General features: G+C 41.6%; 1 protein-coding gene across 12 annotated transcripts in view; it reads left to right on the forward strand.

The window, feature by feature from the left end:
• The window catches only part of tmem94 (transmembrane protein 94), a 112,759-nt gene that overhangs the window by 23,735 nt on the left and 69,837 nt on the right, over positions 1–19,187 (forward strand). For 9 of the 12 annotated variants that reach the window (XM_086063943.1, XM_086063944.1, XM_086063945.1 and 6 more), the window contains exons 6-10: positions 1,174–1,379; positions 11,796–11,947; positions 16,082–16,184; positions 17,653–17,739; positions 17,997–18,113. In XM_086063943.1, coding sequence (XP_085920069.1) covers positions 1,174–1,379; positions 11,796–11,947; positions 16,082–16,184; positions 17,653–17,739; positions 17,997–18,113 — 665 coding nt within the window. The remainder of the gene's footprint in view (positions 1–1,173; positions 1,380–11,795; positions 11,948–16,081; positions 16,185–17,652; positions 17,740–17,996; positions 18,114–19,187) is intronic. The other 3 variants (XM_086063951.1, XM_086063950.1, XM_086063954.1) reach the window with 3 other exon arrangements.

Raw genomic sequence — 19,187 nt, forward strand, 5'->3', positions numbered from 1 at the left:
TTATTCACACAAATACTTGTGTTTTTATTTACCGGTATAACAATTATCAGCAGCACTTTATAGTTACATAAAGCAATAACCGGTTGACGCCAAAGCTAAAGCCTCTACCTACCTACACCCCCCCCCCCCCCCACAAGTATTCATAAAAAAAAATGAGCCAAATCAAGTAATAAGTTTGGATGAAGTTAATGTAATCCACTGTAATATGCAGAGTTTAACTATAGACACTGCGCTTGTACATTTTCATCATTATCATCTTTAATTCAAGTTTGGATACTATTTTCAATGATGAGTACTTGGAATATAACGATAATGGCGAATAGCGTGATATTGCGATATAAAAACTGCCACAATATTGTAATGTCACAATATTAAAAGCAGCATATCTGTTAAATAGGTTGGGTTGATTTCCATTTGTGCAGTTCTAGCACCCTCTGGTAGCTATTTTCTTTTCTGATGTTTAAGTTTCACAAGGCATGTTTTGGCCCTTCTGTATTTAAAATCCATCTTAATGGTCAGATAAAGGGGAATGTAAATGCATGTGAACCGAGCCAATATGTGGAGGAACACAATGTGTGCGTGCATTAGCACGTAAGTGCCTCAATGTTAAGTGTTAGAAATTGTAGGTTGTTTATATACATTGCTGTTATGCACCAAAATACAATATTGTGTGTGTTTTTTTGTTTTTTTTTATAATGCCAACCTCCCCACAATATCATGATAATTATCGTATCGTGACTTTCATATCATGATAATATTGTATCGTGATGTTTGGATATCGTTACATCCGTGATGAGTACCCCATAAAATTTTTTATGCTGCTATTTTTTCTTATAAATTTACTAAGTTATAACGCGTTTAGAAGGGAAAGAACTGTGTGGTGGGTTTGTTATGGCTCATTAGATCTGTAAGTCGCCTCCAATAACAAAAAATAAAATAAAAATCTTATTAAATTTACTAAGTTAAAAAGTGAAGGGTGGGAACTGTGTGGTGGGTTTGTTATGGCGCAGTAGATGCGTAACTTGCCCCCCAAAAACAAAAAAACTCCTCTACTTCCCAGAAATTCACCTATCATGGGTGGGGGTAAAACATAACACCCGCGAAAAGCCACTTTACATGCCTCTTTAATCTATATTTACTCTTTTAATCACATCTTTTGTTCATGTACTGCAGATTACCTTTCCAGTTGGGTAGGCGAAGTGCAGTGGCCGGCATCGCTATACCCTGATCTCTATACACCTTCCTCACCATCATGGTCTCTTCATTGGACATACCGTGACTCCCAGTTGGTTAATCTGCCTGTCAGTCTTCTTGTGGAAGGAGATATAATTGTTCTCAGACCTGGTCAAGAAGCATTTGCATCTCTCAGAGGAATAAAGGTTAGTGTTGGACAATGGTGGAATTTATTTGGGATGTGTGTGGAGGTTGAGTATACACTCTTTTGGAACAGTTCCTTTATTTTTGCTGTATACTGAAAACAGTTGGGTTTGATATAAAAATATCTGTTAAGCTTTTATTTTCAGGTATTTACATATAACTCCAGTTTAACTATTTTTTTCTGTGCTAGATCACTAAGAAACTCACTCCAACCCCAAAACGTATAAATACGTTTTAGTACTTTGTCATTCACTCCCAAAAACGTATCTAAGTTTTTTCAATGTTTTTTTTTTATGCTAGAGAATGCAGAAGGCTTTGATGCAGCTTCTGACCTGAAGAGGTCGCTTAAAGCAATGGTTGTTATAAAAAAAACGGCCAGCAGGTGGCAGCAGAGTATAAAACATCAGCCAGGGTCATGTTGCAATAATCTCTTTTTCCCAGTGTTTTCAACAGGTTTGTGAATAATGATGAAACTTAAAGACAAATATAAGTTTTTCCTGATGAAAGAAGAGACTCTAATCTTTCTTTTGGTAGGTTCCATGTTTTTATAGCAATTGAACAGAATATTCTGTGGACCTTGCAAAATCAGTCAAAATCAAATTAAACAGCCGGTAGGGAAGAGGGTTGCTTTAGTGAAAATGGCTGAGAGTGAATGAGTTAAGATGCCGACAAAGTTATTTTGACAAGCCATAATACAAGTTAATGATATATTTAATTCACCTCAATTCAAAATGTCTAGATGTCCCTTTTCCAATATGTTCAACTAGGTTTTGACTACACGGAATGAATGAATATTTCAAACTGGAGTCACGGCTATATTGCAGTTGACGATCTGCAATTCACCATCAGATGTCTGCAACTGAATTGCGGCTGAAACCTACGTAGCCCCAGACATGACACCCCCCCAAAAAAATCGAATACGTGCACACGCTGTAACTACTATGTACGTACGAACACCTACTTCGTGACCACGAACTAGTACTTCGTGCCCACGAATTACTACTTTGTGCGCACAAACTACTGCTTTGTGTGCACAAACTACTGCTTTGTGTGCACAAATTTGTTACAGCGTCCGCACTAACTAGGTTGTTAGTGCGCACGAAATAGTTGTGGCTTTGTACCGCGGTCAGTTAGATAAGCAAATCAAACACACCTTCTTTAAAAGTTGAAAGGTCGAGGTAAAGCGACACAATGGACAGGGATAGCATGATCGAATTTTATTTCAGGCTGGGGATGAGTTATAAAGACATAATGAAAAGCCTGCCATTGCAAGGAATCATTATCACAGAGAGACATTTAAATAGACTATTGAGAGCCAGGTTGCTTTTCCGGCAGAAGTATGACTTGGACGCCGGGATCGATTTAATTGTCGATCAACTTCAAGGCTCTGGAAGGGAACATGGTTACCGGTGGATGTATACCAAATGTAAGCAACATAATATTTCTATCAGAAAAGAAGACGTCAGAATCCTCCTCTCTTTGCTGGACCCCATCGGTTCCCAAGTTCGTCGGTCTCAGCGGCTACGAAGGAGGCAGTATTTTGCTGACGGACCAAACTTCGTGGCACATAGACTCATACGACAAACTTAACCCATATGGCATATGCGTTAACGGATGCATCGACGGGTTCTCTCGTAAAATGATTTGGCTGTGGGCGGCTCTCACCAACAGCGACCCCAAAGTTATTGGGGGGTATTTTGTGGAAGCAGTGGAACGCTGTGGCGCCTTCTCCCGAATAATACGAACGGACATATTACGAACATAACTACATGCATTAAAGTAAAGCATTTAATAAAGGTTTGAGTATGACATTCAGAATATTTGTTCATGTCAAACTATTGGGGTAATTTCCCCCCCATTTTAAATTATGCAAGTAATTAACTGATTAGAAAAAGAGGAAGATAAGCATGTGCAGTGGATACAATTTTTTGAAGACATCCTTATAAGATTAAATGTCTAAAAAATTAACACACAACAGGCGCTCTTTAAATTTGGCGAGCAAATAAAAAAAAAAAAGCCTTTTTAATTAAACAATCAAAAGTGATTAATCAAAATTCGAAAATCTGATTAATCTGATTTAAAAGTGTAATCGTTTGACAGCTCTAATTTAAATATTAATTGGGACACAGTAGATGTCAGTGGTAATAATGGGTTATGTTTTACAGTATATTAAACATTTAGAAATTAACCTCTTACTGGCAATAATAAAAACGGAATAGCATCTTGAACAGCAACCACATATACTGGCAATGGGATCGTAAATCTATAATGCTATAAAAATTTAAGAAGACCATGTATTCTTCTGTATGATGTACAATTTATTATGGTTTTATTTGGGGGGGGGGGGTGTCTGAGCATGCTTACTAAACAGTGAAAGAGATTTAAACAATCCAATGTTTGCTCAGGAATTTTCTCCCATAATAAATCACATTTTCAACTTCAGAAACTGTAAAAATAGACATGTAAAATAACTCTGTCGTCTCATTGTAAATGTCCAAGTGTAAATATGTACAAAAAAACAAAATAGAACATCAACTTTTTGTACAAACTTGGCTTGTCAAACAGTTAACAATAAACACACACCACTTTAAAAGCAGGTGAAACAAAATGACCCACCAAATTAAGGGTACAAAAGTGTGAGTGGCTGTTAGGGACATAATTACACTCATACACAGTACTAAAATGTGTATTTAATATGAAAGCATTGCAGTATGATGTGTGTGAAGATTTTAGTTGTGTGTATGGGAGCATCTCAGTAGAATTGTGGCTTCAAGTTTTTAAGTGGCATGAGTGTTGTGTATGTCAGGATTTCGGTAATGTGTGACATTTCAATAGTGTGAGTGTTTCATTAGTGTGTATGAAATTATTTATGTTGTAGAGTATTTCAGTTCGAGAGTTTGAGATTCTTTAGTTGTATGAGTGAAAGTCAAGTCATCCTGAACTACCGGTATGTCCCTAACAGCCCTGCATACACAGGCGACATAGGAGCTGTTACATCTTTCACATTGAGCTTGTGAGAATGCTGTTAAATTCGCTGCGGAAATCTGGATAGTTGTGGTAACCAATGGGCAGCTTGAGTACACATCCACATGTGTGTAGACGGTGGAGAAAATCTGTGGTTTTAATGAACTCAATTAGTATGGCTTTGTCCACGAGGTCATATCCAATACAGAACTGCAGGAAAAGCTGAAGATTGTTGTAATCAATTTCCCGGATGTACTATTTTAGGTAAGAAGAAACTGTTACCTGGGCTGCTGTCATCTCCTCTGGGAAGTTTAGAAACTCCTTCACTGATTTTGCATTTGGTTTCTTTTGTGCAATAAAAGGATGCAGACCTTCTGGTAGTAGTAAACTAGCTAGAGAACTCACAACAGGACGCCAACGCTTAATTACATACATTGGGGCCTGAATAATTACATTGTGTCCTATTTGTGTCAAAACAGGGAGCAGTGTGTCTTTGGTAGGGACCTGCTTTTATTCATGTGCATCAAGCATATCCAGCAATTCTTCTGTGTCGACTGAATTAAAGTCCTCCAAAGCCTTCTGAAGGATAGATCTTTCTTCATGCGATACATACAGCAAAAGGGAATATTTGAAACTACTGGTTGTAAAGCCATACAGGATCTCTTCCAGAAATGGTATTGCAAGTTTCACTGGGAAGTAACCAGCTTGTTTCCACCCACTACTAACACTCCTAACTATAGCTTGCCATTCTTCACACTGAAAGTCATGTCTGATGAAGGGAATTTTAACGTCAATTCCCAGTGTGCAACTTTCATAGAAATCTATCCAAAATTCTGTCAGGCAGTCTCGCAAAACACCACTTCCTCCTCCCTGTTCAAGATCTCCATTTGGTAAATGCATTTTGAAGTTGACTTCAGATGCAATAATTTGTGGGTCCTTGAAGGCACTGATTAAGTCAGTGAGACAGTGACCTTTTCTTACAATCAGTGTTACAGTACAAGAGCTTAGTGGTTGGTATGATTCAAAAACTTCTTGGGCTGGAACATCTCCCTCCCCTGCAAGCACTGGAGCAGACAGTGACTAATCTATTGTTTGATAATGTGCATCATCCTCCTGTTCTGGAAAGAGTATTTCGATGTTTGGTTCATTCACATTTACATCCAGCCTGTCATTATCTCTTATAATAAATGCATCAGAATCTTCACCTTCACCAAGCGTTAGCGAACTGTCCCATGCTAATGTCTCCTTTAATTCCATACATCCACTTATGGAAGCTCCCTCATCAATTACATGGTGGTTTGGTGATTCTGAATTTCCTTTTCCCACTAACACCTCTTCAATGGCCTGATTCTGTTCATTTCCAGTGAGATCTACCACCGAGGGCTGGCTGTGGTCACATTCCACTCCAACTGAGTACATCAACATGCATCTGTGAGCTCTCAATATGAGTTGAATACTCTGAAAGACTCTTGTTTTTCTTTGAATGGCCTTCCGGGAAAAAATATTTTCAGCCATAACTTGAATACTTGCCACTGTTTCATCTTTGTCAACATATAGATGCCTGGTTCCTCCACCACTTACGGATTTTTTCTGTTTGTACCTTTCCTCATCTTCATCAAAATCCATCCATCCAACCTCAATTCTTCGCACTGACCGTTTGTCATTTGTGTTTCCTACCAACTTAGGTGATCTATTTTTTTGGAGGCATCCCCTCAGCTCCAGACAGTCTTTGTCTTAGTCTTGAAAGTATGGATTCTCTTCTAGATGGTGATTTTTGTTTTTGTGACAGTGCTGCTTGTCTGCAGAAGGCCACAGTTGAGACTCTGTCTCTAGCTTTGGGGATGTATTGTTCTGTCATTAATAGAATGACAGTTTAATCAATCTGGGGGAGGGGGCATTATCCAAGTCAGTAAATAAATGCATTCATACATGCAAATGATCTAGAATGACAATGGAGGAACACATCTGCAAAAGGTGTAAATATTAATGTCCTTAGTTTTTCATTTGACCATGTACCTAATTTAAAATTTTCTTTTTGAGTATAATGCAGATATTTTTCTTAGTTGAGGTGACTAATATTTATTTCAATTGATGTGTAAACACTTTGTCAACAACTATTTTTGGGGATAAAAGTCTGAAAAGTAAATGTTGAAAAAGAATTAACGTAGGCCCAATCTGATTTTGTGCATCAAGCCGCTCTATTCTACTGTAAAATTTGTTCAAGAAAACGTTACCTATCATTTTAGGGAAAAACATCCTCAAGACTAAATCGCACGCACGACTAGCAAAGACAGAATTTATTTGATTCCTAATTATCATATCATATTCCATATTGCAACATTTTGTTGTTGTTATTTGACTGGATGATTGAATCAGATTTGGCATTTTAATACAATTCCTTTGAAAATTGCCCATGTGTTAGTTACATCAAAAGTCAGAGTGATGTTACAAATAATCCCACTGCAGATTTCAAATGTTTTTTATTCTAAAATGCTGTATCAGATTTGGATAAAAATCCCTGATTGAATAACTGGGATAAGTAACTAGTGTTACTTCTTAACAAGATATTTTAGATACTGTATTAACCAACCCCTTTACACATTTCTTGACTGATTTGAACCATCCCAACTTCAAATTTCACGGTCCATATTTTAAGAAATGACAATTCTAACAAGTCAAAATGGTGGTCAATTTGGTAGAAGAAATCTCTCCACTCAAGATTTTAAATTTGGATCATTATAATTTGATTTATGAGGATTATTTTGATTTTGATTGATGTCATTTGACTACTATAACAATCTGTGTGGTTTGTATGATAGTCACGGGCAAAAGCAATGCAATCCGCCGATTGTTTTCACTGTAAAAAAAACAAAAAACATTCGCATTGTGTTGCATTGGGGAAGTATCAGAAATGCCCGGATGTTTGGAATTGTCAATACAATAAAATCCACAGTATCTCAGTTTGGTGACAGATTTTTGGTATTCATACAAAATTTCGACAGAAGGTGTATAATGTGGTTTAAAGGGATACTTGACTCTTTGAGACATTTTCAGCAGTAATAAGTTAATACAAACCCAATTCCCAAAAGGTTGAGACACTATACAAATTGTGAATTAAAAACTGAATGCAATTATGTGGAAGTACCCAATTTCAATATTTTGTTCAGAATAGAACATAGATGACAGGTCAAAAGTTTAAACTGTAATGTAAAAATGCATCATTTTAAGGGAAAAATACGTTGATTGTAAATTTCACAAAAAAGTTTGGACAGGTAGCAATAGGAGGCTGGAAAAGTCAATTGCACTTATAATTAGCTGGAAGACCAGTTACCACTAATGAGGTCCATTGGCAACTTGATTGGAGTATAAAAAGAGCTTCTCGGAGTGGCAGTGTCTCTCAGAAGCGAAGCTGGGTAGAAAATCACCAATTCCTCCAATGTTGCACAGAAAGATAGTGAAAAAATATCAGAAAGATGTTTACCAGCGAAAAAAAGCAAAAAGTTTGAAGTAATCATCATCTACAGTGTATAACATCATCCAAAGATTCTGAGAATCTGGAACAATCTCTGTGTGTAAGGGTCAAGGCCGAAAAATCATACTAGATGCCCATGATCTTCGGGCCCTTAAACGTCTCTGCACAGAAAAGGGCTCAGCATCACTTCCAGAAAACATTGTGGGTGAACACAATCCACCGTGCCAGCCGCCGTTGCCAGATGAAACTATACAGTACAAAGAAGAAGCCATTTCTTAAGCACACCAAGAAGCGCAGGCGTTTCTCTGGGCCAGGGGTTATTTAAAAGGGTGTGGGGCAAAGTGGAAACCTGTTTTGTGGACAGACGAATCACGATTCGAAGTTATTTGTGGAAAACTGGGGCGCTATAATCATACTGACTAAAGAGGACAAGGACAACCCAAGTTGTTATCAGCACTCAGTTTAAAAGCCTGCATCTGTGATCGTATAGGGTTGCATGAGTGCGTGTGGCATGGGCAGCTTCCACATCTGGAAAGGCATCGTCAATGCAGAAAGGTATTTTCGGATTCAAGAACAACATATGCTCCCATCCAGGCATCATCACTTTCAGAGAAGATCTTGCATTTCTCAACACGATAATGCCAGACCACATGCAGCACCAATTACAACATCATGGTTGCGTAAGAAAAGGATCCGGGTATTGAAATGTCCAGCCTGCAGTCGAAATCACAGAAAAGGGCTCAGCATCACTTCCAGAAAACATTGTGGGTGAACACAATCCACCGTGCCAGCCACTGTTGCCAGATGAAACTCTACGGTACAAAGAAGAAGCCATTTCTAAAGCAGACCAAGAAGCGCAGGCGTTTCTCTGGGCCAGGGGTTATTTAAAATGGAGTAAAAGCAAACCGTGTAAATCCGTCAAGTTCGAAGCGAGATAACAGAGTTTACGATTATTCACCTTCGCTCACAGTCAATGCGACAGACCAGACTGCCTGCCTGTGACAAGATGGCCGCCCCGGGCGGACGTTGGACTCTGTGCCATAAGACATCTAGTCTTTATAGATATGTATGTGATGTGTCGCTGCACACCTTACACTCTATGTTCAAAACGTGCCTCGTCCATAGCACCTTCTTTTTTGTTAACATTTCCCGCTTTAAACACCGATTTAAAGTTGTGTTGTTGTTACCTCCAGCAACGGACATCCATCGATCAGGTTGGCTCGCCGTCATGCGCGTCATATTTCCGTGTTTAAGTTTGACGTACGTCAGCAATAAATGTCCATGCTCCAACTTACCTTTCTCTACTGCCCTCCTCCTCCACTTTCACTACGATTTTTTGCGTCAAAGAAGCCATTATGTTTCAAATGTTTATTGAAGAATTAAACATCCATCCAATTTCCACTTTTAAAGCGTACCTGTGGTGGTCCGAAGCAGAAATATTTATGATTGAGCAAGAAAAACTGCATCCAAACGTGTTTTTTTTGCGACATTGTTTGTATTAAAGTAAGCTTGTGATAGCTGCCGGAACGTATCTGCAACAAGCGAAGCCGTGACGTCACCATGTTGAAAGCCGTTTCAGCTCAGCCGTCTACCCCAATTAAACGCAACATATATTTTTTTTATAAATCCGAGTCATTCTCGCAATTATCCAGTGTCAATACTCACGGATGGTCCATCAATCCGGGACTGGCTGACAGATGAGACGCGACAGATGAGGTGCTTCACGCGTATGTAAGTATTCTCCCGCTGTATGTAAGCCTGTCTGTCGGGTGAGGTTAAATCTTTTCCGTTTAAATAAATAATAATACATAAATAATCGCGTCTGAATGAAAGATTTACATCCAAAGGCAAGTGATCTGGCATCTTACGCAATAGTCATGGATGCGAGTGACGGCCTGTCAATGAGGTGAAACATCGCGACGAGCATTAAAATTAACCAGCAGAATTATTTATTTGAATACAAGACTAGACCAAAAAATGGGAACACCGGACATTTATCAAACTTTACAATACATGCTCCGTTTCCCCATCAATACCTTTGGGCTCCAAAGGTACACTTTAAAGAAGATGCGGTTGTACTTCAAGGGTTGGCCGGTCTTGCGTGGCCACTCAGAGGAGTGCTCGAACGCAGTGCTCCAGAGTTTTGTGGTCTGTGCACGCAGCAACCGTCTTAGGATGAGAGGGACGCGGCAACCACATGGGGAGAGGCGGTGTTTTACTGAACCGGGCGTTTTACTTACGTGTTATAAAATAGCCAGCAAAATACCTAATATTTTAAAATTACATCGCCATGGTGTCAAAGGTAAGATTTTATTATTCTATGCCTATAGTTCATTGAAGGGCTTAAAATTAGGTATGCATCGAAATGAAAATTTTTGGCCATAACCTAAAACCGAAAATGAGAAATGCTTCGCTGAAACGCCGAAAAAAAATGATGCAAATGTTTTATTAATATTGCATTCATTACAATTAATTAAAATTCTAATATTATAAAATATTTAGGCCTATTTTGCACGGGCATTTTAACAAAGCACAATATAAATTGAAATACGTCCACACCACAGACATCAGAGATATGTTGGCGAATGGTACATTAAACACCAAACATGGGGTGAGTAACTGAGCATTTCCTGGCGGTGCAATTGCACTTTATAGTCAATGTACAGTAGTTCACACCGGCGGGCACGGATGCGTGCGGTGCGGATAATGCATTTGTTAGCTATTTGGAGCGAGACAAGGTGAAGCGCACCTCAAATCAGCACATTCACATATACACCACCGTTTAAAAATAAATACATTTCTTCACACATTTCCTGTACAGAGCTGTAGTTACCCGGAGATAGTGGTAAGTGTTTACTTGTTTAAAACTGTTGATAGCAATAGTGCAAACATTAGCTAAAGTATTTAGCACAGCCACCAGAATGCAAGTGAAAAAGTGGAAGCGCTCGAGGGGCTCTCATCAAAGAAAAAAAGGAAGGCGCTGCAGGAGAAAGAGTGCCTCACCTGTAGTGCAGTACTTAGCAGCGCTTTTTGTTCTCCAACATATTTTACCAAGTGCCGCCCCTCTTCTCCGGTGTGCACAACGAAGCTGTCTGTACTCAGAAACGCCAGCGGGCAGCGAGACGGACACTCACCCCCGTGTTTGGTGTTTAATTCAAACAGACAATTACTTCATTTTTTTTTTTTTTGCTTGCGTCACCACAACATCCTCTTTCGGGCATATTCTTTCGGCTTGAATTTATATTAGGCCGAATGCTGAAAATGCATATTTTTGCAATTTTCGGCCGAAAATTTGCGGTGGCCGAATATTAGGTGCATCACTGCTTAAAATACCACGATACATACTCTTTAATACTTAATACAGATTTTTTGGGTGAAATCCGATTATTTATTTTTTGGGAGTAAGTGTTCACATTACATATTAATTGCAACCTCAGAATGGCTGCTGTGTGATTCATATGCATCCACAGTGTCCTGCATGCGCAGAAGCATAGACGACGTCACTCACAACGCGGTGTTTACGGAAGTAAATACGTATGGTCCACCGTGTCAGGGCCACTGACTTTTATAAATCAGTCGTCGGGGCTCACCTTTTTATTATCTCATACCTACAGAGGGTGAGATTTAATGAAAGTCAAATATAATGTCACAACTGTTACTCAAAAAAATCTTCCGAGCACTCCCCTAGCCCGTGCGGTGTTTTATTTCATGTCCTGTGCTGCTCTCTGCGGGCTGTGGGCGTGCTCTGGCCCAAGCTAGGGGTGAGGGCCAGCGGCAGCTCCGCACGGTCCACTTCTGACACGGTCAGTTGTAAAGGAAAGGCTCGCCAACACCGTGCTGGCTTTGCACGGTGCGGTGCCGGGCTTCAGTGGAAATCCCCTAAAGTACTGTTTATTCTCTCAATCTATACCACACCACAGTACTCCAATACATTTCCTTCAGAATGTAACAACCCCTTTTTATCACTTTTTTTTCTATTTAGGATGATGAACACATTGTTTTGGAACCTGGAGATTTGTTCCCCCCATCCTCTCCATCTCCTTCTGCGAGAGCAAATGAGAAAATAGGACCCCAGAACCCACAACAACATCGTCTCTTCAGAGTTGTCAGAACTCCAGTTTTAGACATAGTCAGGTACCTTGATCTCATATACATTCAGTACATTGCCTATTTTTATGTGTATGTCAAAATCAATTTTTATCCCACAATACTTGTCCATCATCTCACATCAGGTATTATACGTGTGTTATTTCTTGCTTGTATGAAACATCAATGATGAGAGCTTGCATTATCTGGTTTCCCTCTTGTGCATGCACGTGACTGATCTATGGACTATATGCCACGGAGGAGGCGGGACTTCCGATTTCCGGGTTTTCACCCATCAACTTTGTTTCCGTTTCTGGTTTGCGATGTGTGGGCCGCGTCCCAGTACCCCTCTGTTGCGCGTTCCCTTTGACGGGTGTGAGGCTGCGAGTGTGTAGTGTCTGTCTCAGTGTCCGAAGCATTTCAGATAGCCGAGACGCCCTCCTGCTGATGAGCGGGAGCGTGCGGTTGGGGGGCGCATGGGTGGGGGTGCAAGTGTTGTCAGCAGTGGCCGGAAACGGCGCTGATGTGTAAAACCCGGAAGTCCGTGGCATCTACCCCATTACCAACTCGCTGTAGTGTCAAACCTTCAACAATAGGAGGTGCTAATACACAGTAGAAATTGTGAAATATTGATTGTCTATATGCAAACATTAACAAGTAATTTCCTAACTCAAAACCTTAACTCGTTGTATGCATATTACCATCATGTTAAGACATGCAAAATAGTAACTTTAACTCTTTTACTGCCAAAAACGTTAAATAACGTTTAGTAAAATCCTACGGAGGGGCGCCAAAGACGTTAAGACGTTCACTATGTTTTTTTGGGGTTTTTTTGGAAACGGGTGGAGGAAAGCCTTGGCCAGCTGTGCTGAAAGTATCAAGCAGATCTAGTTAGTATAATGACTAGTTTTGGCCCCTAGATGGCAGCGATGACTCTCTTTGGACAAGATTGGGTGGGCGTCAGTAGAAGACGTGGCTGAGCTAGAGTGTTGAGGGGACAATGGCTGATGAAGCAACAATGGCGACCGGTTGCAAGCAGCTCACGCTTGAGCATTTTTTTCAAAGACGAAAAGCATCGACCAATGCTAAACAGCACATTGATGACGACGATGATGGTGACTCCGAGCTTGACGCAGAAGTTGGAAGCGTTGACGCGGCGGCTATGACCATGTCATAAAGCCTCACCGGCAAGCGATGCTAACGGCGGAAAACGAGCACTTCTGCACAAGCGGACGTTCAATCGGACAATGAAGAGTAGTCGAAAAGCATCGACTAATACTAAATAGCACATTGATGTCGACTATGATGATGATGGTGACTCCCGAGGTTGACGCCGAAGTTGGAAGCGTTGACGCGGCGGCTATGATCACGTCATAAAGCCTCACCGGCTAGCGATGCTAACGCCGGAAAACGCGGAGCACAACCGAGCACAGGCGGACGTTCAATCGGACGATGAAGAGTACCCCGAGTCCAATGCATATTCATCGGTGGAGCGGGTACAGTCTGATCACGGAGAAGACACATCATAGTCAGGATGGTACCACCGCTGCCTTAATTTGAGCCAGGAAAAACCCTGCTTGTACTTCTGGAATGCAGACAGTTTTGCCTAATGTGTGCATGAAATGTTCTGCAACAGAATTGGCTTGAGGCCATTGGGGTGTGATTTTGTGATGATAAAATCCAAGGCAAGTTGCAAACTGGGCAAACTGGGCAAACTGAGCACTGTTGAAAGGCGGGCCATTGTCAGTCTTGACGATTCTGCGTATCCCGAACATGTTAAATATTTTCTTCATGACTGTATTGGTGGATGTCTACTTAAGATGTTGTGTATTCATCTTCAATGACAAGCCAGTAGTCTCCTGTTGGGAGAGGTCCATAGAAGTTTGTGCTCAGGCTGTGCCAGGTGTCTTCTGGTAGCTCATTCATCTGTAGTGGCTCTGATGAATTGACTGGTGTGTTTGCTTGGCATGCTAAACATTGTTTGACTATAGTTTCTGCTTTCTGGTCTATGTTTGGAAACCAGACTTTTGTCTGACTGGTGTCCTTCATGTGCTAGCTCTTCGACTTTGTCTTGTAGTGCTGTTGGAATGATGATTCTTGTGTTTCTTAGAATAATGTTAGTTTATGAAACTGTTAGTTCATTGCTGACTTGAAAATGGCAGCATGTTGTGTGTAATTTGCGACTTCATGCCATGTGTTGTTCGTGATGTGCGCACTGACCTTTTGAAGGATTGGGGTTTTCAGTATCTCCTCACTGATCTCAGCACGAGTCATCGCTTTGGGTGTGGCGTGATGTGACAAGAAGTTCACATAGTCCTCAGCCACTTTTTCTGCACGTGCATTGCTCCTACGCTGGATGTTCAAAGGATGACGGGAGATGTAGTCTGCTGGGTTCTCAGCTCCTTTTCTGTACTCCACTCTGTAGTTGTATGGCTGAAGTCTCAGCCCCCACCACTCAATCCTTGCGGGTGGTTTTGATTTGGGATTGTTCCAAAGACTTTAAGGGCTTTGTGGTCAGTCACTAATTTAAATGGATGTCCAAAGATGTACAGATGAAAGTGTTCACAACTCCACACAACAGCTAGCGCTTCTCGCTTTGTCTGTGAGTAGCGCTTTTCCACGTCACTGAGAGCACAGCTTGCATATGATGTTGTGTCTCTCATCCTTTTCAATTTGATAAAGAATGGCACCAAGTCAAACCGGGCTGGCATCAACAACCAATTATGTCGTTTTGTTTGGATTAAAATAGGACATGGTGGTGTCACTGGTGATGCCTTCCTTGATGGCAGTAAGTGCTGCTGCTTGTTCTTGACCCCATGTCCACTGTGCGGCTTTTCTTGTGAGCATGCGCAGCGGTGCAGATATGGATGCAAAGTCTTTGATAAAGTGGGTCAGTAGTTATAACCTGGCAATAGCCTGGCTGACATTGTGATTCACTCAAGGGAGTTCTCCACAGTATCAATCTGAGACTGCTCCACGGTGATTTACTATTCTGTACAATACTTCGAGCTGATTGGACGATGCGGCATTGTGCACATTTGTTTTGACCATTTGACCATGGATGAAAATGTTGTCTTCGTTCTCGTCGAATGGGGCGAAAAAAGCACTAACATCTCTACTAGCTAAAAATGCACAAAGCGCCTCTGGCTGTTCAACAAGGAAACGGTGAGCAATTCTGCAAGAACAGAATTAATAATTAGTAGTTAGCCTTCCCGAAAAAACTCCTGACTTTGCTGGCATCTTGTGGGTCACCTGCTTCCTGAATGGCAGTCTCCTTTTTGGGATCCGGAGAGATGCCGTCAGCTGAGAAAATAAATCCCCAAAAATTTGAGTTTGGGCTTGTTGAATTCATACTTCTTTATGTTGAATGTGAGGCCTTTTTCTGTGAGCCTTTGGAATACTGCTCTGAGGTTGTTATCCTCTTCATGTTGGGTGAATCCGTAGACAATGATGTCATCACTCATGTTTTTCACTCCCTTGAGGCATATTGCATTTTAGAGCACCTCTGCAGCTGATGATATGCCAAAGTTCAAGTGTGTGTATTGCTTCAGACCAAGGTGAGTTGTACTGTAGTAATGTACCTACTATCAGGGTGGAGCTCTAGCTCATGGTACCCTGCAGTCAGGTCTAGCTTTGAAATACAGTGGCTCCGTTTAATTCATGAATGACATCTACAGTGGGTGTGATATGGCGTTAACATTCGATTACAGGGCCCCGGGGGTTGTCCCTTGGCGCTGCCGTGGCCTGGGGGGTGGTGCTTGCTCTGTCCTGGCAGAGGTTGACGGCTCCCCTCTTTGGTGGAGGTTTTCATGCATGCCAGATCCACTAACACCAGCATCTATCGAAATTCAAACACAATCTGTTTCTTCCTCTGGTCGTTAAATCGGTAAAGGCTGATGTCTGTGGATCTCACTCTGCTTCATCTATCCTTTCTTTCTTTCCTCAGTCTCTCCTTTGGTCTCTTGGTTTAAAAAAAAAGGTTTTTAAGATCAATATATTGCTCCATCTTCTGATAAAATCGGTGATCGGTTATTTATTTATTTATTTTTTCAAACTAGTTGATCGGTGATTGGCTGAAAACTCTGTGTGTGAGAAAAGAATTGTCATCGGGAGTGGTGAAAGACAGGGAATTAAATTGTTTTAAATTGCGCGCCCCCCCCACCCCATTTTCCATTTCTAAAGGGATAGTTTGGAGTTTGCGGGATCCCGTCCAATTACAGTGCTCGACAATGAGAGGTTTACAGTGCAGTCCGTCATCACCAAGCTTGTCTGTCCTGTTGTGCTTGTGAGTAAAGTCAATAGTTGTTAAACTATTCTTAAATAATTTGAAATCCCTTTGCCCATGTACAAACCCAATTCCAAAAAAGTTGGGGCACTATACAAATTGTGAATAAAAACTGAATGCAATTATGTGGAAGTGCCAAATTTCAATATTTTATTCACAATAGAACATAGATGACAGGTCAAAAGTTTAAACTGAGTAAAAGTATAATTTTAAGGGAAAAATGTTGATTGTAAATTTCATGGTGCCAACAAATAAAAAAAATAAAAATAAAATTGCAAAAAGGTTGATGTAATCATCATCTACAGTGCATAACGTAATCCAAAGATTCAGAGAATCTGGAACAATCTCTGTGTGTAAGGGTCAAGGCCGAAAAATCATACTGGATGCCCATGATCTTCGGGCCCTTAAACGGCACTGCACCGCAAACAGGAATGCTTACTGTAAGGGAAATCACAAAAAGGGCTCAGCAATACTTCCAGAAAACATTGTGGGTGAACACAATCCACCGTGCCAGCCGCCGTTGCCAGATGAAACTCTACAGTACAAAGAAGAAGCCATTTCTAAAGCAGACCAAGAAGCGCAGGCGTTTCTCTGGGCCAGGGGTTATTTAAAAGGGAGTGTGGCAAAGTGGAAACCTGTTTTGTGGACAGACGAATCACGATTCGAAGTTCTTTGTGGAAAACTGGGGCGCTATAATCGTACTGACTAAAGAGGACAAGGACAACCCAAGTTGTTATCAGCACTCAGTTTAAAAGCCTGCATCTGTGATCGTATAGGGTTGCATGAGTGCGTGTGGCATGGGCAGCTTCCCCATCTGGAAAGGCATCGTCAATGCAGAAAGGTATTTTCGGATTCGAGAACAACATATGCTCCCATCCAGGCATCATCACTTTCAGAGAAGATCTTGCATTTCTCAACACGATAATGCCAGACCACATGCAGCACCAATTACAACATCATGGTTGCGTAAGAAAAGGATCCGGGTATTGAAATGGCCGGCCTGCAGTCGACTTCTTTCACTTATAGAGCACATTTGGCACATTATTAAGGGGAAGGTGCAACAAAGACAACCCAAGACAGTGTGAGAGACTCAGAGAGACGTGTGTTAGACAAGAATGAGACAGCATTCCTATTTCTAAACTTGAGAAACTTGTCTCCTCGATCCCCAGACGTTTGCAGACTGTTGTAAGAAGAAGGGGGGATGCCTCACAGTGGTGAAAATGGCCGTGTCCCAACTTTTTTGAGATTTGTTGACACCATGGAATTTAAATTCAACATAGTTTTCCTTTAAAATGATAAATTTTCTCAGTTTAAACTTTTGACCTGTTCTCTATGTTCTATTCTGAATAAAATATAAAAATTTGGCACTTCCACATAATTGCAGTTTTTATCTACAATTTGTATAGTGTCCCAACTTTTTGGGAATTGGGTTTGTACCTTTTATTGTGTTTTTGCTCTCTTCCCATAGGGTACATTCCTACTGGTTAACTCCATACGCTACTTTTGTGACGCACCCAACCTCACCCCCAACAGCTACAATTTTTTGCAGCTTCAGGTAATTTTCCAAATTAAATTGTTTTTATCACTGTACTGGAAATCCCTTTAGCTGTAATTACATAAAAATATGTAAAATGAGTCTTGACAAAACAAGTTTACTTCCCTCGCAAAACACTCCCAACAATTTTAACATCCTCACTCTGTCATATTGTTACATATACTGTTGTGTAGAAATGTTTAGAATGAATAAAGTCATTAAAATATAGCATTAAGCATTTTGTTTGTAAACATAAGTGAAAAGCCTTGTATTTTCAGTTGATGGGTGTTCTGCCCGTCTTACCCCTGCTATTTCCGGTCATGTGGGTGCTGGTCAACGCCTTTGGAGAGGCAAGGGTCCTTGCAGAGTTCAGCCATGTATCTCCAGCAGGATTGGTGAGGAATTCCCAAACAATTAAAAAAAAAACACTTTATCGTACACAAACACCTTTTAAAGTTGGACTGAATCTTCCCATATCCAACCATCCATCCATCTTCTACCGCTTATCTGCGGTCGGGTCGCGGGGCAGCAGCTTTAGCAGGGAAGCCCAGACTTCCCTCTCCCCAGCCACTTCAGCCAGCTCCTCCGACGGTATCCCAAGGCGTTCCCAGGCCAGCCGAGAGACGTAGTCTCTCCAGCGTGTCCTGGGTCGTCCCCGGGGCCTCCCGCCGGTGGGACATGCCCGGTACACCTCCCCAGGGAGGCGTCCAGGAGGCATCCGAACCAGATGCCTGAGCCACCTCAACTGGTTCCTCTCAACGCGGAGGAGTAGCGGCTCGACACTGAGTCCCTCCCGGATGACCGAGCTTCTCACCCTATCTCTAAGGGAGAGCCCGGCTACCCTGCGGAGGAAACTCATTTCGGCCGCTTGTACCCGGGATCTTGTTCTTTCAGTCATGACCCACAGCTCGTGACCATCGGTGAGGGCAGGAACGTAGATCGACCGGTAAAACCTTTCGGCTCAGCACCTTCTTCACCACAACGGACCGATGCAGCGTCCGCATCACTGCAGATGCTGCACTGATCTGCCTGTCGATCTCCCGCTCTAACCTACCCTCACTCGTGAACAAGACCCCAAGATACTTGAACTCCTCCACTTGGGGCAGGATCTCATCCCCGAGCCGGAGAGGGCACTCCACCCTTTTCCGACTGAGGACTATGGTCTCGGATTTGGAGGTGCTGATCTTCATCCCAACCGCTTCACACTCGGCTGCGAACCGCTCCATTGAGAGCTGGAGATCACGGCTTGAAGAAGCCAACAGCACCACATCATCTGCAAAAAGCAGAGATGCTGCAATGTTGAGGCCACCAAACCGGCCGGACCCCCTCAACGCCTCGGCTACGCCAAGAAATTCTTTCCATAAAAGTTATGAACAGAATCAGTGACAAAGGGCAACCTTGGCGGAGTCCAACCCTCACAGGAAACAAATGCGACTTACTGCCGGCAATGCGGACCAAACTCTGACATC

The sequence above is a fragment of the Leptonotus elevatus genome, chromosome 20 (assembly GCF_054856555.1).
Source record: "Leptonotus elevatus isolate MCC_2025b chromosome 20, RoL_Lele_1.0, whole genome shotgun sequence".
In the NCBI taxonomy this organism is placed as follows: domain Eukaryota; kingdom Metazoa; phylum Chordata; class Actinopteri; order Syngnathiformes; family Syngnathidae; genus Leptonotus; species Leptonotus elevatus.